A 26,498-nucleotide genomic window follows, 5' to 3' on the forward strand; every position below is an offset into this window, starting at 1 on the left:
TCACAGTGGATCTCCAGGGTCTCTGCCAGAAGCTTTTCTCATTGCTACTTGCTTGGCCGTAGCCGCCAAGAGTTGAGTCTGGGACCTTCTACATGCAAAGCATGTGCTCAGTCACTGAACAATGGTCAGTGGATAGAGCGTGGGACTCTTGGTCTCAGGGATGTGGGTTCAAGGCCCCACATTGGGCAAATGTTTCCTACGTTGCAGGTTGTTGGACTAGATGACCCTCGGGTCCCTTCAAACTCGACGATTCTGCAACTTAAGACTTAACAATGCCAGAAAAATGCACGGGGTGTATCGAAATTGTTCACTTAGGCCACATTTGCTGTATGGCGCTGTGGGTTAAACCACAGAGCCTAGGACTTGCCAATCAGAAGGTTGGCGGTTCGAATCCCTGCGACGGGTGAGCTCCCGTTGCTCGGTCCCTGCTCCTGCCAACCTAGCAGTTCGAAAGCACATCAAAGTGCAAGTAGATAAATAGGTACTGCTCCGGCGGGAAGGTAAACGGCGTTTCCGTGCGCTGCTCTGGTTCACCAGAAGCAGCTTAGTCATGCTGGCCACATGACCCAGAAGCTGTATGCTGGCTCCCTCGGCCAATAAAGCGAGATGAGTGCCACAACCCCAGAATCGGTCACGACTGGACCTAATGGTCAGGGGTCCCTTTACCTTTACCTTTACCCCTCCTTTTAATTTATTAGAATTTGATGTTCTACTACAGCATCCTGAAGCAATGCACACACACCATCTGGCAATGCTTTCAATTGGCACATTACAGTTCCGATAACAAGTGTGAATGAAAATATACGATACTGCCCAATTTCCAAGGTGAAAGTCCTTCGGATGATCTCGGCGGCGGCTCTGTCGCAGAAATAAAATTGTGAAGGAAAAGAGGAGCAGCATAGCATTGGGGAAACCTGTGAGGATGCAATTCCTGACATGATTCTGACCCTTCTGTTGGTACCACAGCCATCTGTGATGCAGGCCACCTGAGCTGGCTACATCCCGGATATGCAGTTGGCCCACAGCATAGCACAGGTGAGTCTGCACATCAGTACCATGGGTACAAACATTGGCTGAAGAGCGTATCCACCCAAGTATTTATTACTGGTAAACTGGGGGTGGAGGGGAGGGAGGAAAGTACTTCGAAGGCAGGATAATTGTCTTGGACAAGGTATACGTCCTCATCTCAAAGTGTCCTCCTCAAGGCTCTATCTCCTCCATCACTTCCATGACGATAGTTCGAGGACCAGTCAGGATGAGGTTGCTCACTGTCCTGTAGTCTGCATGGAGGACGTTCAGCCCATTCACCGAAACCACAAACTGGCAGACCTAAAAGAAATGGGGGGAAAAGAGGCAAAGATGCTCATAGTGTTGGGCGAAGGCAACACATTCTGCTCCAGGGGGCCAACACCAAATGCAGCAGAAAACACTTTGAAACTCACAGACAATGCAGAATGAACCATGTCAGCAAAACGTCTGCTGTAATCTTAAATCCCAAGCACTTCTGGCCATTTTAAACCTGTTATGTACCGAGTTGAATAGGATCCAGAATGCAGCAGTCTGATTGGTCCTAGAACAATAGGATTCAGAATGCAGCAGTCTGATTGGTCCTAGAACAATAGGATTCAGAATGCAGCAGTCTGATTGGTTCACAGGAGCCACCCAATCCAGCTCCAGGTGGAAGTGAATCCGCAACCTGATTGGCCTACAGGAGAATCCCGGAATTAGCCAATCATGTGGGAACCATTGTGTAAATAATGTATATAAAGCAGACATTCTGGGGGGACTTCCATTCCTCCTCACCACTATGAGCTGAATAAAGAGCATGGAATCCACTCTCGACTCCGAGTATATTTCAAAACCCATTAACATTACATGCCATTTAATTTGATACACTGCTTACTCAAAGAACCCTGTGAATTTAAACTTTTGCTCTTATGTTTTTTTAAAAAAAGAAAGCTTATGCTTCTGTAATAAATTTGTTAGTCTACATAGTGTCACAAGATTCTTTCTGCTGCCATGGGGTAACATGGGCTACACCTCTGAAAATTGTTAATAAGCTCAATGTGCTAAGCATGAGAGTTCATAATGGCAATAAAATGAAACAAAACAAAGGCTAGGAATGTGGAAGGCCTTGGCAAGGGCAAGGCTGCAGCATTGCATCATTTAACTGGAACAAACCCAAAGCACTTAATTTTACAAAGCTTTTGGGCAAATCTTAACCCATAACTTTTTAATATTTGGTTGGGAGCCGCCCAGAGTGGCTGGGGAAACCTAGCCAGATGGGCAGGGTATGTATGTATGTATGTATGTATGTATGTATGTATGTATGTATGTATGTATAAATAAATAAATAAATAAATAAATAAATAAATAACATTACAGTGAGCCAACCGATAGTCACCAATGTCAGCATGAACTACTGTCAACAAGGGCACCTGGTTGTTTTCTTGTACAGCAAGTCAGCTGGAGAAAGGGAGGAATCGGACACAACCTTATTACAATTCAGCAGAACGCGAGTACTACCATCGGAGAAGCTTCAAAGATACTGACTGTGGAACCTGAACAAACCTCTGTAAACCTAACGCTGATTTCCCATTACATGCAACAAGGAAGCAATTCCCACCACCGCCTTGGTTATTCCCAGAGGGCCTCTTATTAGAACTGGCTGTAGAAAACCTCAAGGCCAACAAAAAATATATTATTTTTAACGTCTTCCTCTCCAACACAATGGTCAGCTTGCAAATCTGGGATGCTGTGCATTTCCTATCAAAGGTTCATTAATGAATGAATGAATAACTAAATGTATTTATATACCAGCATCTCACAAAATATCAGGGTGGTGTTATTAGTTCTGTAAATTTTAAGTACTGCAGCTTCCCCTGCCCTGTATTCCACTGGTCCCCTTGCCCGCCCTGCCCCCAACTTGTTATGGGGCAAAAATCTGGCTCCTTGTTTTATTTACTCAATTTATATTTAAAAATTACTGCTACAGTGAGTGGGGAAAGGGGACGGATGGAGAAACAGGGCACACCACGGCTATTTCACAAATAAGCACACTAATTTGTGGATCTCTGGAGGCGGGATCAGGCAGTGTGACTGACAAGGGTTGCCCAGAAACACCAACAGGAGAAAAATATTGGCTGCTAATTGATGCCAGTTTGTTGTTGGCACCCATCTGTCTTGAGAGACAATGGAGTGTGCTTCCAGGGGTGAAGTCCAAATGCTGGAGAATCACAGCGCCCGCTGTGGCTGCAGAGACCGGCAATTCGTGAATGCTGCCTCCCACGTTGCTTTTCTTGGTGCAGAGCTGTGCAGTGTGTATGTAGGTCCTGGGCTGTCCAGATGACAAGGCCCCACTCTTGGCCTTGCCGACGTGGTGCAAAGGAAAGCAGAACAATACATTGGGCACCCCTTTAGCAGGAGTTTCCAGAAGGAGGCATACAAGGCACCATCCAACCACCTTAGGGACTCCACTCTAGACTCCAGGTAGTTGGAACATATTACGCCAATTTGCACCTGTTTGTACTCATTGCGGATATGTTCCTGGGCTCAATTCAAAGTGCTGGACATGATCTGTTGGGAAACACCCTGGGGTTGCCTGCAAACCCCCGGAACCCCAAGTGTCCTCTGATGTGCGCAGCACTGAAAAAGGCATCTCCCTTCTTCTCTAAGGAGCTCAGCGACATATACAGTGGTACCTCTAACGTACTTAATTCATTCCAGAAGTCTGTTCTTAACCTGAAACTGTTCTTAACCTGAAGATCATTTTAGCTAATGGGGCCTCCTGCTACCGCTGCACGATTTCTGTTCTCATCCTGAAGCAAAGTTCTTAACCCGAGGTACTATTTCTGGGTTAGCGGAGTCTGTAACCTGAAGCGTATGTAACCCGAGGTACCACTGTATCAGCTTGATATATGCACACTAATTTTCTGGCAAAACAGCAAGAAGAGAGAGACACCGTAGATCTAAACGACTATTTATTTACACACTATATACAGACTACAGCATAATGTTGACCATTCTTCTCAGCTCTGAGAAAACAAAAAAAAGTGAAAGTATGTTACAAAGTACACACAGCGGAATACAGATAAGGCTGTCTTCCGTTCCCACAGTCTTCTCAGACAGGCGTGTGATTCACACCAGTCACATGTGCAGCATTGGCTGCATGAAATACTAACATGATCTTCCCTGTTTCTCCAGATCAGTCTGCTAGGACCCTGTGATTGACATCAGAGGGTCTCAACTGAAGTGTCTGCCAGTGAAGAAGAGATGTGGCTGTGGGTGGGTGGCACTGCTCACAGGGCCTTTTTGGTGGTGGCCCCACAAGGCTCATCCATAGCTGCCTAGGCCTTGAAGGCCTCTTTCCTAAGGCCTTTGCTTTCCTGTGTGAGTTGTTAGGCTTTTAATGTCAGGAAATGGCTGTTTTAAAATTACTAGAGCCCATTTGAATCTCAATTACATTTTATATCTGTTCTTATACCACTTTGTTGACCATAGTTCTCAAAGTGTGGATCCTAAAACAATAAATAAATGAGTGGGGCAGGAGCATGGCCCCACCCTCTTGCAAGTAATATGTGAAAGAGGCTTATATGCTTGTCTAAAGCATCGTATAAACCTTTTTCGTGTGTGCCAAAGGTCTAATCTGATTAGTCTGCAGAGAACTCCTTCCTTCTTCCTCATCTTCAGAGTGAAACTTTCTGCAGACAGGGGCTCATTCACCATGCTCTACACCAGTATAATAATAATAATAATAATAATAATAATAATAATAATAATAATAATAATAATAATTTATTATTTGTACCCCGCCCATCTGGCTGGGTTTCCCCAGCCAATCTAGGCGGCTTCCAACAAAGATGAAAAATACACTAAAATGTCACATATTAAAAACTTCCCTGAACAGGGCTGCCTTCAGATGTCTTCTGAATGTCAGGTAGTTGTTTATCGCTTTGACATCTGATGGGAGGGCGTTCCACAGGGCGGACGCCACTACCAAGAAGGCCTCTGCCTGGTTCCCTGTAACTTGCCTCTCGCAGTGAGGGAACCGCCAGAAGGCCCTCGAAGCTGGACCTCAGTGTCCGGGTAGAACAATGGGGGTGGAGATGATCCTTCAGATATACTGGACCGAGGCCGTTTAGGGCTTTAAAGGTCAGCACCAACACCAACAGTAATGTATTTTGCTCCCCATTCCTTTAAAATCCACCCTTGGGAGGAATCTTTTTCTGCATACTACATTTTACTGTGTATGTATGTCTAGCTAGTGCGCCATTGGCTAAAAAGAGTGGGCGGTGTGGGTGCAGGCAGCAATCCAGCTCTTGCATAAACACAAGATTGCATCTCCAGAGAACTGGCATTCGCTTTCAGCCTTTAAGGCTCAAAACATGCCTAGTGTCATGTTTGAGACTTTCTGCAGAACGCTTGCTGCAAACCAGGTTTCAATTTGTGGAGGTGAGAAAAAACAACTTTGTCTAAGGAGAAATAAACAAACTCCTGTATTATTACTCCTTCTGTCCCGAGGTGCTATTTTCATTCAGATAAAACCCATCGCCGAGTGCTTACTGCTTTGGCAAAACGAGAGAGAAAGCAGCCTGTTTGTAGGAAAGCTGCGTTGAGAGCTAAAATGTCTACAGTTTGCAGCCAGTTTGCTGTGTCAATGCAATTTTGGAGTGCCAAACGGGGAGGGAATATGCATAGACAGGTTAGAACAAAACATTGGTTATTTATCACGAACATTCTCCAATAAACCGTAGAACAACACCCCCACTGGCCTGACTTTCTGCCTCCTGTTCTGACCATATCTGAGCCAGAGACAGAGCAGGCAGAGAAGTACAGGTGGACAAAGGCAAGAAGAGAGCCTAAGAAAGAAGTGAGGAAGAAGTAATCTCTCTGAACAAACGTGGCACAAACCAAATGCTGGAGGGTCAAGTCCATATTCAGCCACCTGTATAGGGTGCGTAGGGCAGGATGTTTAGAACTTGCCTAAACGAAGGTTCAGGTGGGATGCAGGTGGCACTGTGGTCTAAACCACCAATCCTAGGGCTTGCTGATTGGAAGGTCGGTGGTTCGAATCCCCGCGATGGGGTGAGCTCCTGTTGCTCGGTCCCAGCTCCTGTCAACCGAGCAGTTTGAAAGCACACCAGTGCATGTAGATAAATAGGTACCACACCGGTGGGAAGGTAAACAGTGTTTCTGTGCACTGCTCTGGTTCGCCAGAAGTGGCTTAGTCATGCGGACAAATGCCGGCTCCCTCGGCCTATAGAGCAAGATGAGCACGCAACCCCAGATTCATCCGTGCCTGGCTCTAACGGTCAGGGGGGTACCTTTACCTTTAAACAAAGCTTCATTGGAAGCACATGACAGATGGCTATCCTAGAATGCTGCACCGGCCATTCATTAGCTAGAGTACCAGCCATTCAGAGAAGTAGTCCATCTTCTTCTGCAGGGGTTGGTTACTACGCCTATCTGAGCACCATTCTTTGCAGGGCGCCTTGGGATCTAGCTGCCATGTGCCATGAGTCACGGCTTTCTGATAAATCTCCAGAACTGCTGCCTCTCTCCCTCCCAGAGCATCAAGCATCTGGGACATCACATACATACCAGACAGGACCAACTGTTTCTCCTGGAGGAGCAGATTCGGAAGATAACTCAGGAATGTCCTTACTCAATGCATAGACTTCAAAGGATCTGATGAGTTTACCTGAGCTCCCAGGATCAAGATATCCTGCACTGAGGATTTCACACGCTCCCATTGTAATAGTTGCTCTTATCCCATCAGCCTAGCATCTGCCCCCTCCTCCTGAGGTTTGCCACTCCTTCAGCGGAGGGAAAGATCCAACTACAGTCGTACCTCGGGTTAAGAACTTAATTCGTTCTGGAGGTCCGTTCTTAACCTGAAACTGTTCTTAACCTGAGGTACCACTTTAGCTAATGGGGCCTCCCACCGCCGCCGCCGCCGCGTGATTTCTGTTCTCATCCTGAAGCAAAGTTCTTAACCCGAGGTACTATTTCTAGGTTAGCAGAGTCTGTAACCTGAAGAGTCTGTAACCCGAGGTACCACTGTAACCTGTTGAAAAGCTCACCGCTTCATGGTCCTTCCTGGATATTGCGGGTAACCAGTGCAAACTTCTGACGCCCCAGAATTTCATTTCAATCCTAATAGCGAGGGTGCCTTTAAGCATGTGAAAAATGCCTCCCCCCATACACTGAACAGTCACAACAGGACCCACACATCTGGGATTATAAGGGAAGATTTACAGGTCAGAGGATGCCAGTTCTAAGCAGGGGTAAGCCTGGCACTTTCTACTTTAAAGATCAAGCAATTTTGTTAATACTATTGTTTAGTTAATTGATATGACGCCAAACCAGAGTTTTTCAGATTAGAACAGTAAGGCTAATGAGGCTCCTTGAAGTTCGCCGACATTGATTTCCAAGTTAACAATTTGGGGAAGTAAATATGTCAGCTAAGCAGAACACGAGCCGTAAACTTGTTGACCTAATGTAATGCACAGGTTGTAAATTTGACGGTGTAATGGTTAGTCTTTGGGGGTTTTTTTCAGAGAAATGACAACGAGAATTGTTGTTTTTATTTCCTGCACATGTGAATGAAGCGGGTGGGAAGACCCAAATGGATCACAGCATCCATTTCATGCAAACTAGTTCATTTCTCCTTTCCAGTGGGCATTAACAACACCCACAGTTTATGATAAGACTAGCCCTGAAATAATTGTAATAAATAATTAAGCTTCCGGTTCCTTTTTAATAAGCTGCAGCACGTAATTTCTCTTTTGCTTCATAACCGATTCACACTGTGTTGCTATTCTCCTTGAGTTATTTGCTCCAACCTCAAGATCTGCACCGCAGGGGGGCTGGGCTAGATGGCCTTGAGGTGGCCCTTCCAACGCTAGATGGCCCTTCCAACGCTATGATTCTGCTTAGCCACCATCAGTTCAGAGCCACCATTACATGCAGCACATCATGATGTGGCACAGAGGAGAAGGCTGTATCCTCCTACCTCTTTGACAGAAGGTGGACCTCCACACAAGGCACATTTTCAACCTTTGTATTGCTGATTCTCCTGAGGGCTGAACATCTCCATGTAGAAAGGGAACAGGTGAAATTTTCCCTATCACTGGATCTAACATGGTGGGTAAAGCTATACCAGTAGAATTTTTGCCTGCATAGCAGAACTTCAGGAAGCAAGGGGTGTCAACCTTAGCTCAAGGACAGCAACAGCAGGGCCAAAGAAACCGGGGTTGTCTACAACGCTATTAAGTTTCTGCATGAGAACAACGCTCTTCCCAAACTTCCAGTGTCCAAATTGTCTTCCTGTTTGTTATGTACTGGGTTGAATAGGATCCAAATTGCAGCAGTCTGATTGGTCCTAAAACAATAGGATTCAGAATGCAGCAGTCTGATTGGTCCTAGAACACTAGGATCCAGAATGCAGCAGTCTGATTGGTCCTAGAACAATAGGATCCAGAATGTAGCAGTCTGATTGGTCCTAGAACAATAGGATCCAGAATGCAGCAGTCTGATTGGTCCTAGAACAATAGGATTCAGAATGCAGCAGTCTGATTGGTCCGCAGGAGCCACCCAATCCAGCTCCAGGTGGAAGTGAATCCGCAACCTGATTGGCCTACAGGAGAATCCCGGAATTAGCCAATCACGTGGGGCCCATTGTGTAAATAATGTATATAAAGCAGACAGTTCGGGGAAACTTCCATTCCTCACTACTATGAGCTGAATAAAGAGAATGAAATCCACACTCGACTCGTAGTATTTTTCACGGTTGCAGCAAAAGCTGTTGGCCAAGGGCTATTTTAAGTAGTCAGCAAATGCTCCGAAAGGGCAAAAGGTCTCAGCTGTGCAGTCTGGCAACACGATGCATCTGTAATTGGGCTGCGGCCCAGGCAGGAATTTACAAGCTGAATTAACACATAAGCGCAGCACTGTTTCTGCGCTGGCATATGCACTTGGAGCGGCTTCGCTGCAATTTGAATGGGTACAGCTGTTGCGGCTTCCAGAACTCATGACGACAAACAGCCCGACATGCCTTCATATCTTATGCATTCCTAATCTAAATGGCCCTCCAAGCATCTTCTTACAAAAACTTTTAGAAAAAGTACTGTAGCCTGTCCTTGTTTAAAACTAATCCGAAAAAGATAAGTGGCTAGTAACAGTCCTGTTGGTTTGACAAAAGCAAGCCAAAATGGTGGGTTTATCAGAATTGTTAGGTTTTTTAAGGTTGTTTTCTTGAAGAAGAAGAAGAAGAAGAAGAAGAAGAAGAAGAAGAAGAAGAAGGGGGAGGAGGAGGAGGAGTTTGGATTTTATATCCCGCCTTTCACTCCCTTTAAGGAGTCTCAAAGCGGCTAACATTCTCCTTTCCCTTCCTCCCCCACAACAAACACTCTGTGAGGTGAGTGGGGCTGAGAGACTTCAGAGTAGTGTGACTAGCCCAAGGTCACCCAGCAGCTGCATGTGGAGGAGCAGGGAAGCGAACCCGGTTCACCAGATTACGAGACTACTGCTCTTAACCACTACACCACACTGGCTCTTTAAAAAGGGGGGCGCCGTTGAGATCTGCACATTGGGGCGCCACTGTGATCCACGACCGGGGGTGCTGCAGAAAGCTGCCCATAGTGTCTACATGGCAGACGCAAGCACCACGCTGCTGTTTTGGGCAGCGGGGGCCCCCGAGCCATCGCCTCACTTCCAGGAGAGATGCGTGGCTCAGGCGAGCTGCAGGCCAGGCCCCACGGTAAGTGCTGCCCCCCCCACGGTGTGCCATTTGGTCACCCCCTCAGAGATGTCACCTGGGGAGAGCCGCAACCCCCCCCCATGCCCCTGACTTCATAATAAAATAATAATAATTTTTTATTTATACCCTGCCTTTCCCGGTTCAGAAACCGGGCTCAGGGCAGCTAACAACAAATTTAAAACACTTAATTGATGCAACAAAAAAACCAGCATAAAATACAGTATAAAACGTGAATAACAATAAATTCAGAATTCAAAAATCAGTTTAGGGGGAAAATCCATCCAATAAACATTAGATGATCACCAGGGCTAGCTGGCTAAATTAGTCCTATTTGGGCCAGCAAGGAGACCAGGGGAGAATTAGCTGTGGGATCCCTGAGCGGGTAATCTTCATACAAAGGGGAGGGGGAGGGAAGGAAGGGGAATAAAAGATCAGGCTAGGGTCAAACTGAAAGCCAGGCGGAATAGCTCTGTCTTACAGGCCCTGCGGAAGGAAGTTAAATCCAGCAGGGCCCTGGTCTCATGGGACAGAGCATTCCACCAGGTCGGAGCCATCACTGAGAAGGCCCTGGCCCTGGTGGAGGATAATCTGACTTCCTTAGGGCCCGGGACCTCTAAACTGTGATTATTCATGGGCCTTAAGATCCTCTGCGGGGCATAGCAGGAGAGGCGGTCCCATAAATACAAGGTAGCATTAGCTACTCCTCCCAGTTTGCAAATTTGATGAGCATCCCCTCAATTCCTTCGTCCAAGTTTTTTATAAAGACAAACAACAACGGCCCAGGACAGAACCCTGCAACACTCCACTTTTAACTTTTTTTCCAGGATGACAAGGAATCATTAGCGAGTACAGTTTGGGTTCGGTCCATTAACCAGCTGCAAATCCACCTAACAGTTACCTCGTCCAGCCCTCCTTTTGCCAGCTTCTTTGCAAGAATATGATGTAAGTGTAAGTATGATGTCACCAGAGGAAGGACATGATTCAGTAGCACTTTGCTGATTAGTAGCTATATATCAAAGAACACTTATAAAGATTCTTCGGCTATGCTCATTCTCTAGTGTAACAGCAGGTGAAATCTATTATACTCTTGGCAGAGAATACAACCAATATAAGAAATTCAGAGCCAAACTGTACAGTCAGCAGAAATCTGGAGACATTAATTATCAAAAAAGTGATGGAGGGAGGGTACTATTTAGAAAGGAGAAGCGGCAGTGGAGAAAAGAAGTGAGCAATCCTTCTTCCATCTTCCACAGTCCACCTGCACTTCCCTTCAGCAGATGTTTCTGTCTCTGATGCAGGATTCTTTGGAGCTTCTTAAATGTGTGGGGTGTGTATAATAATAATAATAAATACATAATATTTTTTAATTTATATCTCGCCTTCCCCAGCTGAAGCCAGGATCAGGGTGGCTAACAACAATAAAATAATACAACTTTCGAAAATCATTTCATTATAAAATTAATTCAAATCAAATTGATGGCAACCATTGGGCTAGAGTTCTGTGAAGATTGCCAAAGGAGGGAGTCAGGCTGTGCCCTGGCCAAAGGCCTGGTGGAACAGCTCTGTCTTGCAGGCCCTGCGGAAAGATTTCAAGTCCCGCAGGGCCCTGGTCTCCTGTGACAGAGTGTTCCACCAGATCGGAGCCACAGCCGAAAAAGCCCTGGCTCTAGTTGAGGCCAGCCTAACCTCTCTTCGGCCTGGGACCTCCAAGATGTTTTTGTTTGAAGATTGTAAGTTCCTCTGTGGGACATACCAGGAGAGGCGGTCCCGTAGGTACGAGGGTCCTAGGCCGTATAGGGCTTTAAAGGTTAAAACCAGCACCTTAAACCTGATCCTGTACTCCACCAGGAGCCAGTGCAGCTGGTATAGCATCGGGTGAATGTGATCTCGCAGTGAGGAGCCCGTAAGGAGTCTCGCCGCGGCATTCTGCACCCGCTGGAGTTTCTGGGTCAGTCTCAAGGGCAGCCCCACGTAGAGCGAGTTACAATAATCCAGTCTGGAGGTGACCGTTGCGTGGATCACAGTGGCAAGGTCAGGGCGAGAGAGGTAAGGAACCAACTGCTTAGCTTGGCAGAGATGAAAAAATGCTGCCTTTGTTATAGCTGCAATCTGTGCCTATACGATTCACAGACTCAGAACTTCTGCCAAAGCTCCACTTTGGTCCTCAAACCAGCTGCAAAAGTGCTACTAGACCAATGCCTGTTCTGTTTCATCTGTCCTATTATTTAAAGAAAAGCCATCGAGTAAAACCATATCGGAAAACAGCTGATGTTTGTTCAAACTCCCAGACAACAACAAAAAAGTAGGAGGGACGTGTCACCCAGCTTACACTATCTGCTCTGTCTCCAAAGTAAGAACCAGCGCGGTTTTTCATTGTACAGCTAGCATATTGGCCATATTTAGCAACACAAGGAGATTAAAATAGCCCAAAACTAAACCCTGAGCAGGTGGTTTCACAGTTTTCATGCTGGAAACAGAAGGCAGGCCTTATCGTGTCTATTTCTGTGCAATCTTTACATGGTGTGTCTTTAACATAGGGAGTGAGTTGCTGGTGCTTGCTGCAATCACAATGTTATCGCTGTGTCAATATTTACCCCACTTCAGTTTCAGTCTTGTGATATAACGCCCAACCCTGTAAAGTGAACGAGGAAAACAAAGAGAATTTTCCACTTCTCACCAGACTTATTTTCAAAGAGCTTGCAAGGACCTGGCGGGAAGTCAGCCAAGGAGCCTTTCCAGACCTGCCCTACCTCCTCTGAACTTCTTTCTGCAAGAAGCAGTAGATTTACTCCATTGCCAACAGCAGAAGGCAGATGCTATCCTTCCGCCATGGTTTTTTCACTCCTCTGGCCACATAGCCCATGAGCAGCCCTCAGAAAGGGAAGAGGATGGGCTATGCAGGAGCAATGCCAGCGATTGCTAAGGATCCAGAATCTGCTTTCAATGCCAAAGACTCGCTCTCATGCTTATGAAAAGCCACCCCACTGAGAAAGTACAGAGCACATTTCTATCACCACTAGGCTACTACAGAGTCGTGCACACACCATAAATGAAGGCCTTCCAGACAGACCCAAGACTCATTTTTCTAGAAATTAAAATCCTGGCAATTTTCCTCGCCGTTACAAAGGCTTGGTTCAGGCCTCTCTCTTTGGAATCCACTGAGATTGATGGCTTTTGAATAAGTCATCTTATGGAATGCAAGACACACAGCGCTGGCTTTGTAAGTATATCTTCCTTACAGCTTTCTGGAACAAAAGGCCTTCGAGTGCACATGCGGAGCGGCGGGCCAAAAGTCCTGCCCCAGGAGTTTGCTCCACGCAGTGCAAAGGAGAGAAGCGTAACATGCGGAGCGTGGAGGGAAGGAAGACTGCAAGTTTTCTAAACAACCACAGCATGCAGCCAACGTCCAGAAATGTGTAGACTTCTGGGTGCATCTCAACAAGGCAGGGAAGGGGGTGTTGCCTCAGTGCCAAGGACACTTCTAGAAAGCAAAACGCTGAGCTTTGGCTGCTCTTCAAATTCTTGCCCTTTCCCTCTTCGCCAAGTTTTCTTGGTCTGGTCTCTTTTGGTTGGTTGCTCCAAGCAATTCTGGCAGACAAAGCTTCTTAGAGCAAGACAGATTCTTCTTCGCTGCCAGCTCTTATTACTGTTGCGCTGAGCATAAAGAAGCCTAAAGGAGACTCGCGTCAGGAAAGGAAGACGCAAACCTAGCAATGTCCTAGGCCAGCTTAAAACTCCTACAGGAATACATTTCTGCCAGGAAGGAGTGTGAAGATGCCATGTAGATAGTGGCATGCAATGATGGGGAAGGGCTGTAGCTCAGTGGGAAAATATCTGCATTGCATGCAGAAGGTTGAGTCCCCAACACCCTTAAGGCAGGGCTGAGAAAAGACCCTGGTGAGCTGCTGTCAGGCAGTGCAGGAAGCACTGAGAGAGATAGTCCAATGGTCTGAGTCAGCATAAAGCAATGTCCTGTGTGGCTTTATGTACAGGGGTACCTCGGGTTAAGTACTTAATTCGTTCTGGAGGTCTGTTCTTAACCTGAAACTGTTCTTAACCTGAAGCACCACTTTAGCTAAAGGAGCTTCCTGCTGCCACCGTGCCACCGGAGCACGATTTCTGTTCTCATCCTGAAGCAAAGTTCTTAATCTGAGGTAATATTTCTGGGTTAGCGGAGTCTGTAACCTGAAGCGTCTGTAACCTGAAGCGTATGTAACCCAAGGTACCACTGTAATTACAGTCATACCTCTTGTTACGTTTGCTTCATGATATGTTTTTTCAGGTTGCATTTTTTCAGGGTTTCGCCACTCGCGCATGCGCAAAATGATGTCACACGCATGCACAGAAGCGGTGAATCACGACCCGCACATGCGCAGATGCGCAGACGCAAGTTGCGTTCCTTTCAGGTTGCGAACAGGGCGCCAGAACGGATCCCGTCCGCAACCAGAGGTACCACTGTATATAGTTCATATGTAATTACTCGGGTGGCGCTGTGGGGGACACGGGTGGCGCTGTGGGTTAAACCACAGAGCCTCAGACTTGCTGATCAGAAGGTCGTCCCTTCGAATCCCCGCAACAGGGTGAGCTCCCATTGCTCGGTCCCTGCTCCTGCCAACCTAGCAGTTCAAAAACACGTCAAAGTGCAAGTAGATAAATAGGTACCGCTCCGGCGGGAAGGTAAACAGCGTTTCCGTGCACTGCTCTGGTTCGCCAGAAGCGGCTTAGACATGCTGGCCACATGACCAGGAAGATGTACGCCGGCTCCCTCGGCCAATAAGGCGAGATGAGCGCCACAAGCCCAGAGTCGGCCGTGACTGGACCTAATGGTCAGGGGTCCCTTTACCTTTACCTAATTACTCATGGAAATCCTTACGTATGCTTCAAGTGTGCCGATTTCCCCGGGACAATCCTGGAATTACAGAAACCATCCCAGTTTCTGATTTGATCCCAGAATGTCCTGTTTCCCACCAGTGGCGGAGCATATGTCCACGCTGCCCAGGACGGGTGCGCTTCCGAGGTGGGCGGAGCACAGAGGGTGCCCTCCCAGGAGCGGGATAGCCACTCGGGAGCCACTCGGCATGCGCCCTGCAGACGGGGGGGCGGAGTGAGCTGCCAATGGCGGACATTTGGCGTACCGCCCACCCGCAACTCCCAAACCTCCCCCAGCTGTCAAAACAAAGGGGGAAGGGGGGAATGCTGCCGGCAAAACGGCGCAGCTCCCCCTTCCCCTGACGGCTTGGGGTAGGCTTGGGAGTCACGGGTGGGCAGCGCGCCAAATGTCACTCCCCTCAGCGAAGACACCCGGGTGGCTGCACAGTCCGCCCCCACTGCCCCCTCCTTCCTCCGCCTGTTTCCCTCTCCAGTGTGGCTGCCAAGCTCAGGGAAGAGGGCAAGATGGAGCTTGCTGTGATGCTGCGCTTTCACACGAATCAGCTGGCTCCCACAAGAGCATGTCAGCAAAAGACATGCGTCCTGATTCTCATCAGAGGAACGCTGGAGGGTATGTCCCCACACCAGGTGTATAGAGTTGTGTTGCGTGGTGTCACATCTGAAGTAGTCCTGACTTCATGTCAACACATCCCCTCTCCCCTTTTTAAAGTACTTAACCTGCATTCGTTAAAATTACCTTCATTCCTGCTGCAGCTGCTGGGCCACTGGGATCCACAGCTTGAACGTGGCAAGGCTTGTTCCCACGCACCACAAATCCCCACCCGACGGCATCGCCTACAATCTTGAGAGGGAACAAGAAGGTGCGACAACGAATGCTTTAGCAATTCTCTTTGTTGCTGTTTTGATAGCAAGCCAAAACAACACAAGCACATTTTTGTGAATCCACCGTAATTCACCGGATTCTAGGGTCGCTCAGGGATTTTAGGCAAACCAAGCCACAATTTTAAGAAAGCTGGCCTGATTCACACACTTCCTGGACTATTCAATTCAATTCAAAATCCTTTATTAGGCATGGCACACCAACAAACAAACAAACATCATATACAACCTGTGTAAAATACGGGCACAGCAAACACAATTTATCCCAGTCCTATTCTTAACTCTCAGAAAGTAAACGATGTACATAAATAACACAATACGATATAATATAGTATAATAATACAACGCAGCAACATCTCCTACCATTAAAAACCACTAAGTCTCTTTATCATGGCCCATTCTTTCTTCATGGACAGCTCTTAGAAATTCGGCCGCTATTAAAGTGATTTGAACTTCCTGGACTAATAGGGACACAGTTTTCATAGCCCTTCAGATTTTGTGATTAAACACCCTCGGCTCAAAATTGTGAATGAAATTGCGAATGAAAATATTCCTTTATCTATTTTTGCATCCATTATTATATCTGAATAATGGATCAAAATGTCATGAAGTACACTACACAACAGAAGATAATTGAGGTAATTGGAGACATACTGTGAAGGTTCTCCTGGCATATGGTGCCCCAGGCATCAGAAGTTCATCAGGAGTCACTGGTCTCTTCAATACTGCAAATACACAAGGAGGATATTAAGTAAAGACTTTCACAAGAGCCGGGATTGCTTAGTCTGGAATCACCATGTCTCCTTTACTCACGTTGTCAACGACATTGTCATCCAGCTGTGATTCTCCTATGTTGCTTCCACATTAAAAAACAAAAACCAATCTTCTAATTAGCAACGGAACACTACAATATTAGCAAAATACAGCTGAAATGAAAAACTATTGTTGCAATATTGGTGGGGTAGGAGAGCTGGAAAAACAAACCTGGCAACCAATGCTTTCTTTGGGTTTAAGCCTCCTAGAACACAATATACATCAGGGAGGCTTAGTTTGGTCAGAATCAAGTAGACATTTCCAGAGTTAATGCTAAATACATTATTTCTGGTAAATGAGCCTCCCCAGCTGCTAGATGGCTGTGACAATTTGTGTCCCAGGCTTTTTAGACTCGCCTATGCGGGTGGCGCTGTGGGTTAAACCACAGAGCCTAGGGCTTGCCGATCAGAAGGTCGGTGGTTCGAATCCCCGCAATGGGGTGAGCTCCCGTTGCTCGGTCCCTGCTCCTGCCAACCTAGCAGTTCGAAAGCATGAAGTGCAAGTAGATAAATAGGTACCACTGTACGCCGGTCAATAAAGCGAGATGAGCGCCGCAACCTCAGAGTTGTCCGCGACTGGACCTAATGGTCAGGGGTCCCTTTACCTTTATGGGATGGCATCCTAGGCTTGGCTCCTGTTGTCTTATGGTGTGGCAACATCAGCTCAGGTTTGCCACTGAGCTTCACGGCTATGGCAGGATCCGAACCCTGGCCTCCCAGGTCCTAGCCCAGGGGTGGAGAACTGGGTCCAGACAGGGGTCCCTTTACCTTTACCTTTACCTTTTACCTATGTACTATATGGAACCAAAGGGGCACATGGGTTGCCAGGTGTGAAATACATTGGCGTTATTTTCAGCTCTCTTACCTATCTATCTATCTGTGCAAAGATCTTTTCCCTCAATTAAGCACTTGCAATCTAATCCTTGGATCTAAAATGAATGCTATACCCTTGTTTCTTGGCACAAGGGTGGATTGTAGTAGGCAATAAAGGAATGATTGCTTACTGCTAAATAAATAATTTGTGATTTGTGTTCCTTTTAGGGGCACTTCCCTGCCACAAGATATAAAACAGCAGAGCATCGCTGACAGGTACAGTTTCTGATTTTTGCTCACTTTTCAGAGGCCAGCGTGTTCACTCCCACACTTAACTGTGGAGCCAGGACGTGCCCAGATTCTAAAGAACGCAGATAAATAAATTTTAAATAAAACCACGACAAGGGGGAAAGGAGAGGGAATTGCACCATTAATCATGAGTGACGTCACAAGCGCTGTCCTATAGTTGCCGGAGACACGCCTGCACCGTGTTGTACACAGGGCAAGGCTTCAATCCTATCCCTGCTCACTTGAGTTGGAGCCGTCATATTCACAGGTTAATGCTTTTGCAGAGCTACTGAAATCATCTTCAGAACCCGCCGAGTATATTTATACGTAACTGAAGGGAAGACTGAAGTGAGAAAGGAGAGCGTGAGAATTCCCTTTGACATTCCGTTCTCCCTTTGAAGCAGATAACAGTGTGGATGGGAAAATGCATATTTCTTTACTGCCCTCCTCCGCCTTTTAATATCAGTCGGAGGAGCACAAAGGGGGGATGTTTCGTCTTTCTAGAGGCACAGGAAATAGCTTAGAAAGAAAACAATCTTGGAAGCTGACAGTTTTCATCTTATCATAGAGGGGCTTGTTGAAAATGAACCGATTGCTGAAGTATTCCTAATTCCTCTTAGCAAACAGCATGATCGCATCGTTGCTATCCCCTTTCCTGTGCTGACCTCATTCATTAATGGCTCGAATAAAGTAAATGTCTTCACATGCCGGCCACTGCTGTCACTGTTCTCTCTGCGTAATGGAGAAGAATGACAGATTGATCTATAAACTGTTGCTAAGCGGGTCAGAAAACTTGGATTGTCAGCCGATTTAGGGCTGGTTGCCACAACCAGTGGGGGTGTGAAAGCGCTCGGTCGAGCAGCTGGTGTCATATGCCTAAGCTGACAAGCTACATAATTCCCTTCCGCGTTTACTTTTAGCCGGCTGCTGAATTCTGGCTATATTAGATCTAAGGGAACTGGCCTGATTTATTTACGTATATAATTTAGAAACTGCTTAATATAAAATGAAATCTATGAGCAGTTTAGGTAAGAGGTAATTTGGAGGAAAGCAGAGGAAATTCACAAAGCGCAACAACAATCAAACCGAAGCTTTCAAAACTTGGAATAAAAATGGAATAAAACTATACACAATTGATTAAAATCTGAGTCATGCACAGAAAAGCTTAAGAATTAGGAATCAGAGTCCAAGAAAACTTGGACAGCTTTTGAGAGGTCTGTTGCTGTGCTAGACCAATTCAGGTTAAGCTTTGAAGATGAACACTTTCACATGTTAAACTCCTGTATATTCAAACATAGCCTATTAGAACTCTGGTCTAACCTTTCCTTAGTTTTCAGTGTACATAAAAATTTAGTTATTTTTTAAGATGGGGGAACATGCAAACACTTAGTCCTCCCCTCCTTAAATGTAAATTGGTTTTGGCCATATACAAATAGTACATTTAAAGCACATTCAAAGCACATTATTTCCCTCAAAGCATTCTGGGCACTGTAGTTTACCCCTCAGAGAGTTACAGTTTCCGGCAACCCATAAGAAACAACGGTGCCCAGAATTCTTTGAAGGAAATAATGTGCTTTGAAAGGGTATTTAGTTTTGCAAAGACATGCTCCTTCATTAAAAACAAATATACTCCTGCTATCTCTAAGCCAAATTGCCTGGGTGTTTTCTAAGGGGTAAAGTATAGGTAAAGGGTAAAGTGACCCCTGACCATTAGGTCCAGTCATGACTGACTCTGGGGTTGCGAGCTCATTTCGCTTTATTGGCCGAGGGAGCCAGCGTTTCTCCGCAGACAGCTTCTGGGTCATGTGGCCAGCATGACTAAGCCGCTCCTGGCGAACCAGAGCAGCTCACGGAGATGCCGTTTACCTTCCCGCTGGAGCAGTACCTATTTATCTACTTGCACTTTGATGTGCTTTCCAACTGCTAGGTTGGCAGGAGCAGGGACAGATCAATGGGAGCTCACCCCGTCGCGGGGATTCGAACCGCCGACCTCCTGATCGGCAATTCCTAGGCTCTGTGGTTTAACCCACAGCGCCACTCGCGTCCCAAAGGGAGTAAAGTATATGTGGATTTAAATGCATATTTGCATACAAAAATACTAACAGTGGGTGCTGAAGGCAGGGAATTACAGAAAGGGGGCGTTTAATCATTTCTTCCCCCTTCAAAAGCTGGTATCTGCATTAGTAGGAAAGCTAATAGCAGCTTTGGAGGACCAAGCGTCACCCAGACTGCAGCCCCGTCCCTTTACAGTCATTCCAATTATCATATCAGCAGTTGCTCTTTCTGGTTTGTTTTGTTTTGTTTTTAAAGCATGCATGTGTAATGCGAAGGTGCATCTAAAAAAGTGCATGGTATCTAACTTGACTCCAACACTCGCCAAGGCAAACAAGTCTTAGCGATCCTTACCAGATTTGGGGTTGCACAGAACTGGAGGACTGCCGCTGATCGTTGGGCTGCTGCTGAAGTACCCACTGCTGCTACAGCTACTCATACTGCTCCGTCTCACTGCTGAGACAATCTTTATCTCCTTGGTGGGGCTCACTTTCCCAAGCAGAGGAGGAAGAGGAGGAAGGGAAATAGGCAGGAGAACATAAATTAATTTCTCTCTCTCTTATGATTCTCTTTACCATCATTCATAACAGGGGTCAGCAAACTTTTTCAGCAGGGGGCTGGTCCACTGTCCCTCAGACCTTGTGGGGGGCCGGACTATATTTTTTTTGGGGGGGGGGGGAATGAACGAATTCCTATGCCCCACAAATAACCCAGAGATGCATTTTAAATAAAAGGACACATTCTACTCATGTAAAAACACCAGGCAGGCCCCACAAATAACCCATATGCATTTTAAATAAAAGGACACATTCTACTCATATAAAAACACACTGATTCCTGGACTGTCCACAGGCCGGATTTAGAAGGCGATTGAGACGGATCTGGCCCCCAGGCCTTAGTTTGCCTACCCATGATTCATAACTTCAGAGGTTTCTAGTGCAGGCATCCCCAAACTCGGCCCTCCAGATGTTTGGGGACTACAATTCCCACAATCCCTGACCACTGGTCCTGTTTGCTAGGGAAGATGGGAGTTGTAGTCCCAAAACATCTGGAGGGCCGAGTTTGGGGATGCCTGTTCTTGTCACCTTCAATAGTCCCATCACTTTGATGATGAACTGCTCATTTAGTACAATGGTGCTTTTCAAAACAAATAAGCAAAGCATTTGGGTTTTTGGGATGGCCTTTTAAGTCCATTTCACCTGTATATTGTTATATTAGAAATGCCACTGCTCTGATTTTATATCCGGTGGTCACCTAAATTTCTAAAACTTGTGTTGCCCATTCATGAACAGCTACACCTTAGAAACATTTAGGGTACTTCCATACACAAGTAGTTTTTTGTTTTGTTTTGTGCTTCAGGCTGCAATGCCATATGAACCCAACGGGACTAACTTTGGGCTAGGTATATATAGGATTGTGCTATGAGTCAGTTGCACAATATAAAGACTAAACTGGCCAGAATGCTCGCTCACATTACTAACGTTTTTCTTCTGCTTTCTCTTCTAATTTAAGAAAAGATTTATGCTTTCATAAATAGCACAAAAGAGGATCAACTTCAATATGGGAAGCTGCCGTCTTGTACTAGATTGTTTACAGGGCACCTGCATAATTTAATGATTGAAACATTCTCCTCCCATACTTCCCCTTTTCAGCTTCTGGATTTTTTCCAGGGCACAGAAAACCCAACTTCTGGAAAAAAATGTAACACCTGAACAATTTCCTCAGGGATAGATGTCCTAGCACAGTGTTTCCCAACCTTGGGCCTCCAGCTGTTTTTGAACTACAATTCCCATCATCCCTAACCACTGGTCTTGCTAGTTAGAGATGATGGGAGTTGTAGGCCAAAAACATCTGGAGGTGCTCTAACCATTTATTCCTCTCCTCTCTCCTCTATCAATTTAACCCTTCCTTTTCAAACAGCATTTAATGCATACTCTTCATTCCTCTCAAAGCAGTTTGCAAGTGCTCAGAGGCACATATTCCAGGTTCTGTGAGTGAGCTACAGTGAATCTTGTTGAATCTTGGTTGAAAGTACTATAGAAATGGATAAACTACTATTTTTTTCCTACTAATACCACGAAGACTTCCTTCTGCTTTGGTACCCAAATACCTGAGAGGAAACTGGTGTGCTTTTTATTGTCATGGTTCTGCTTTCGTAGACAAAAGGGACTGTCGTGACTCTCTGGCATCAAGCGGGACTTCTCAGCGAGCAGCTCCATCAATCTCCTCCTCCGGCGGAAATTCATTCGGAACTGGAACAGCAGATTGCTGTCTATAAAATGGTGTTTGTTGCACACTGGGAAGGAAGGTAGGTGAGACGGAGAGAGAAGTGGAAAGGCCTTTTTAGTGGGATAGAGAACACAGAATGTGTCAGGAATAAGGGGAGAATGCTTGCAGTAAGCTACTTGAACTGGGGTGGAGAGGTCATCGGCAAAAATGGGAAGACGCAAGCAGATTGGGATGATCGCAAGAGAAACGCTTATTGTGCGTCGAGGTCCCCCAAGCCACCCCAATAACTCACACTTCACACATCAATTTTTGTTTAAGGTTTTTGGCATGAATTTGGCCACAACTTTATTTAAATATACACATGTGAGTGGTTGCTTAGGCATTGGTTACGACTATCTGTCCTTGCCCCAGGGACAGGACTGACCTCCGGATTCCAGCGGAAGCCAGTCAGGGAGAAGCATATTGGGGAGAAATGAAGCTGGACATCAGTCCCCCATCTCTCACCCTCATGCCCCCTGGGGCTTGCACGGCCCAAGTCCGATGACAGGGACTAGGATGAAAGGGATGGCAAGCCCCTGGATTCCTGTATTCTCCCCAGCAACACTCCTTGCCCAATCACAGCATGAGGCCAATTTGCCCAACAACAGTGGGGTGGCCTTTTTGGCCCCCACCGCAACACGTGCTCTCTATTATGGAGAACACGCTTTGGTGTACAGGTGCCCCACAAACAAATCAGAATGGATGATCAGTGAAGACAAGATATAATATAACCTCCATGTAAGCTTTGTGCAAGGAAAGGATGAATGCTCAATAAACAGGTCATCTGGAGAGGCCACAGACTCAGATGTCATTGCTCTCTGTAGTTTTCCAAGCCGTATATTAGAACTTACCCATTTGGAGTAGGAAAACTTTTAAAAAACCTGTTATCTTTGGCATTATGGGTCTATCAAGACTTGAACTGGGTGTTTTTTGGTGTGCATACTAATACCTTTGTCAGCCATTGGAGGCTATAGAATGAATGGAGAAAAGATCAACATTGTTTGTCTTTAGGCTACAAAGTGGCGCCATCCCCCAGAGAACAGATTCGAGTCTCTATGTACTGATATGCCTTTACAGTGGTGCCCCGCAAGACGAACGCCTCGCAAGACGAGAAACCCGCTAGACGAAAGGGTTTTCCGTTTTTCGAGGCGCTTCGCAAAACGAATTTCCCTATGGGCTTCCTTCGCAAGACGAAAACCCATAGGGAAATCTCCGGGACAGCGAGGAAGCGCAGCGCGTCTTCCCCACTGTCCTCGGACCTCCTCCGAAGGCTGGCGGTGGGGCGGAGAGACCTCCTCCCCGCGCCAGCTTTGGGATGGCTGCTCCAAAGGCTGGCGGTGGGGCGGAGAGACCTTCTCCCTGTGCCAGCCTTCGGATGGCTGTCCTGAAGACTTGCAGTGGGAGGAGGGTTTTCCTTCCCACCGCCAACATTCAGAATGCTGTTCTGAATGTTGGCGGTGGGGAGGAAAAACCCTCCTCCCACCGCAAGCCCCGGGAACAGAAGAGAAGCGCTGCGCGCCTTCCCCTCTGTTCCCGTGCCTGTCCTGAAGGCTGGCGGTGGGGAGAAAAGCCCTTCTCCGCACCGCCAGCCTGGCAAGCGGTTTCCATAGGAATGCATTAATTGATTTTCAATGCATTCCTATGGGAAACCGTGCTTCGCAAGACGAAAAAACTTGCGGAACGAATTAATTTCATCTTGCGAGGCACTACTGTAAATATTTCCAGGTAAGTGTTAGTGATACCTATCTAACTCACAACCTTCCTATCTCCCACTCCATTTAGACAGATGCTTTCCTTTTGAGCTTGGCCAGCCAACCTGAGTTTTGGACTTCCCATTCCACATGAAGCTCTGAACGTCTGGCTCCTGGAACTCTTTGGTAATACCAGTCTCTGCTCCTGTACACACTCATAGTATGTCTCTGCGCTAACAGGGCCCCAGGACCACAAAACCTGGTGTTTATTATTTAGATCAGCCTTGATAAGTCAGGACAGGCTTCGCTATATTACATTTTTCAACATGCACCTTCTCAACAGAGACATCAGTTCATTGCTGCCTTAAGGCAGCAAGAGCTACTCACAACCAGGTGTGTTTCCTACCTATCTGCTGTTATAACTTCTGGAAAGGTCTATGCCAGGTTTGAGAACATGTTTGGTGCCAAGACGGACTGAATTTATATCCCATCCTTCCTCCCCAAGTTGCCCAGGGCAGCAATGATCCCTTTACTTTTTGCAAAACTTTACACAACATGCTTTGATGTTGAATAAGAATGCCAGGCTCAACTCTGCACCCAGAAGTAGCTGCAGTGTAATAAATGCATCTACGTTATTATTGCAGCAGTAATTGTCCAGAACCACTAGTTCTTAAAAGCTGCAATCCCTGAATACCTTAGGCAGCAGGGAGGATAAACTTCCATTTCCTAAAAGCATTGCAATTAACAATGGAGATAAATGTGTTGGACATGTGTTGGACATATATATATGTGAATGATGGACTTGAAGAAAGAATACAGAGTAGGGTTCATTTCTACTGCAAGGAATGTTCAAAACTGCTGAATATTGAGACTCATGTGAATGCTAACTATCCTAGATGAATTTTGTGACTGTCTAAAGATACCTGTTCCTCACTTCTCATTAGGCATGCACCTATGAACACTGAAAGTCACATTTAGGTTACTGTCAGCTTTCACATGTATATGTTCTTTGGACATTTATTAGTTTGCTTGGGGTTGCCAAGATTCCTTCACAGTATCTGTGCGTGATGTCAATTTTTCAAATGGAAGTTTTGTACACAATATTGCAAAATGCTATGCAAAACAAAACATTTCATAAGCAAAAGCATGAAAAGCAGATAAAAATCAAAAGTAATGAATAAAAAATGCTCGTAAGAATGTACCTTACCACATAGTAATTTGATAATGTAGCCTGAACGTCCACAATTCACCAAATTTTGGACAAAAACTACAACATCAGCATTAAATATATCATTTTGAATATTACCTATTTGGTACTTTCACAGTTAATCATTAACCAGAGTATATTTTCATTCTTATGAAGTTACTGAATGTAGAAACATCGCCTACCATTCCGTCACACCACTCCATTTTAAAAAGACTCGATGGCTATGCTCACATATGCTCTTTGCTTGATGACTCAAACATCAAGCGATGACTTGCAAGTGTAGAAGAGCTATCAAATCAAATATTAAGAATAAATTGTTTAACTCCTAACAATACTGCTTGAAGGAGATAGTTAACATGGTAAACTGCAACTCCATCTTGTGTTAAGTTTTCTTTAGTGATTCATTTAAGATGGTCTGATGTTTCCTCAAATTTATGACACTGTTGTAAAAGATTAGAATTCAAGCATTTCTGTCCTGCTTAGAAAAGTGGAATAAGCCAAGTACTGTACTGGCTGGACATTGGTTAGCCACCATTTCACTTATGCAAATAATAGCTTGTGCCAACGGGTTGCATCAGAGCAATGAATTCACGCAAACTCATGTCTTCTTCATGGAAGACAGCAGATATCTTTCATTAGCCTACAGCTCCAATACTACAGATGATTAGGCCATTCGCATGTTCTCGGACTCAAACTGATGGGTCACTACTGGTTGTCTGAAGCACCATTCAGACTATGGAGGGTGAGGACTAGATACCAAAAAAGTTACCTAACTATAAGGACATATACTAACATGGTTCTCAAAGCTGGAGCATTATTGGAACAGTGGAATCATCACCCAGTCCAGTCTAGGTGTACATTTTTAATGATTAGCCCCATGGAATTTCCAACCATAAAGTCTAAGGTGGCCCTAACATAATGACCACACGGCAACTTTCTATAACCTCAATTTTGTATGTAGCACGACACTAGGAGAGAGAGAAACAGCAGGATACAAGCAGTGTGGCATTTATGCACTGCACGCTTCCATGTGGGCTGTGATGCTGGTCTTCCAGCCCCACAGTGGCTGAACTAGTGATGGGGATAACAGCACGGAGGAGATCAGGACATCTAAAACTATCTTCTTGGACAATTGAGATGATATGGAAGTTAAGGAAGACAAAGATTGGCACTGCCAAAATTTCATTATTCCAAGGGCTGACAAAAAGACAAATTGCTGCGCTCCCTGTCATTTGCTTCTTCAACTGCCGCTTGCAATTGTGCGTTCAGACCCAGAAACCTCCCCCCTAAATAAATTCACACTTGACTCAAATTTTGGTTTTGGTTTTTGGCAGAATTTAGGCCACAACTTTATTGATTACAGAAAGTGAGTGGTTGCATAGGCTCTGGTTCAACTAGCTCCCTGCCATGCAGGTAGCGCTGACCCAGGGTTCCAGCATAGGCCAGCCTAGGGTGAACACCTGGATAAGCAGAAAGCTGAGAACAGGCTATCTCCTCCAGCCAAATGTCCCCCTGGACTCAGGCACAGGCACAATCCCCTCTCAGGGGTTGACCAAACCATCAAGTCCCTGGATTCCTTTAACGGAATACCCTTCACATAGGGATGGCGAGAGCATTCTCCCATCCCTATCACCTGAACCAGAGCCTATCCCGGAACCTTACAAGTTGTGACGATTTGCTACGCAGCAGGCGAAACCCAAATGGCAACAGCCAATCTGCCAAGTGGGGAAAATTCCTGCCATGCCTCTGTCCCAATGACAAATGACACATGATGGCATAGCAAGGTCAAGCGCACAAGTCCTAAAAGTAGGGAGAGGTGGGTGGGTATTCCGAATGCA

General features: G+C 45.9%; 1 protein-coding gene across 2 annotated transcripts in view; it reads right to left on the bottom strand.

The window, feature by feature from the left end:
• Positions 1 to 667: 667 nt before the first annotated feature.
• DEPTOR (DEP domain containing MTOR interacting protein) overlaps positions 668 to 26,498 on the bottom strand; it is a 63,266-nt gene continuing 37,435 nt past the window's right edge. For both annotated transcript variants that reach the window (XM_081874529.1, XM_081874528.1), the window contains exons 6-10: positions 21,605 to 21,790; positions 19,849 to 19,983; positions 16,184 to 16,254; positions 15,387 to 15,491; positions 668 to 1,329 (exon numbers count right to left, since the gene is read on the bottom strand). In XM_081874529.1, coding sequence (XP_081730655.1) covers positions 1,201 to 1,329; positions 15,387 to 15,491; positions 16,184 to 16,254; positions 19,849 to 19,983; positions 21,605 to 21,790 — 626 coding nt within the window. In that variant the 3' untranslated portion in view covers positions 668 to 1,200. The remainder of the gene's footprint in view (positions 1,330 to 15,386; positions 15,492 to 16,183; positions 16,255 to 19,848; positions 19,984 to 21,604; positions 21,791 to 26,498) is intronic.

Source organism: Podarcis erhardii (genome assembly GCF_964252035.2).
Source record: "Podarcis erhardii genome assembly, chromosome: 8".
In the NCBI taxonomy this organism is placed as follows: domain Eukaryota; kingdom Metazoa; phylum Chordata; class Lepidosauria; order Squamata; family Lacertidae; genus Podarcis; species Podarcis erhardii.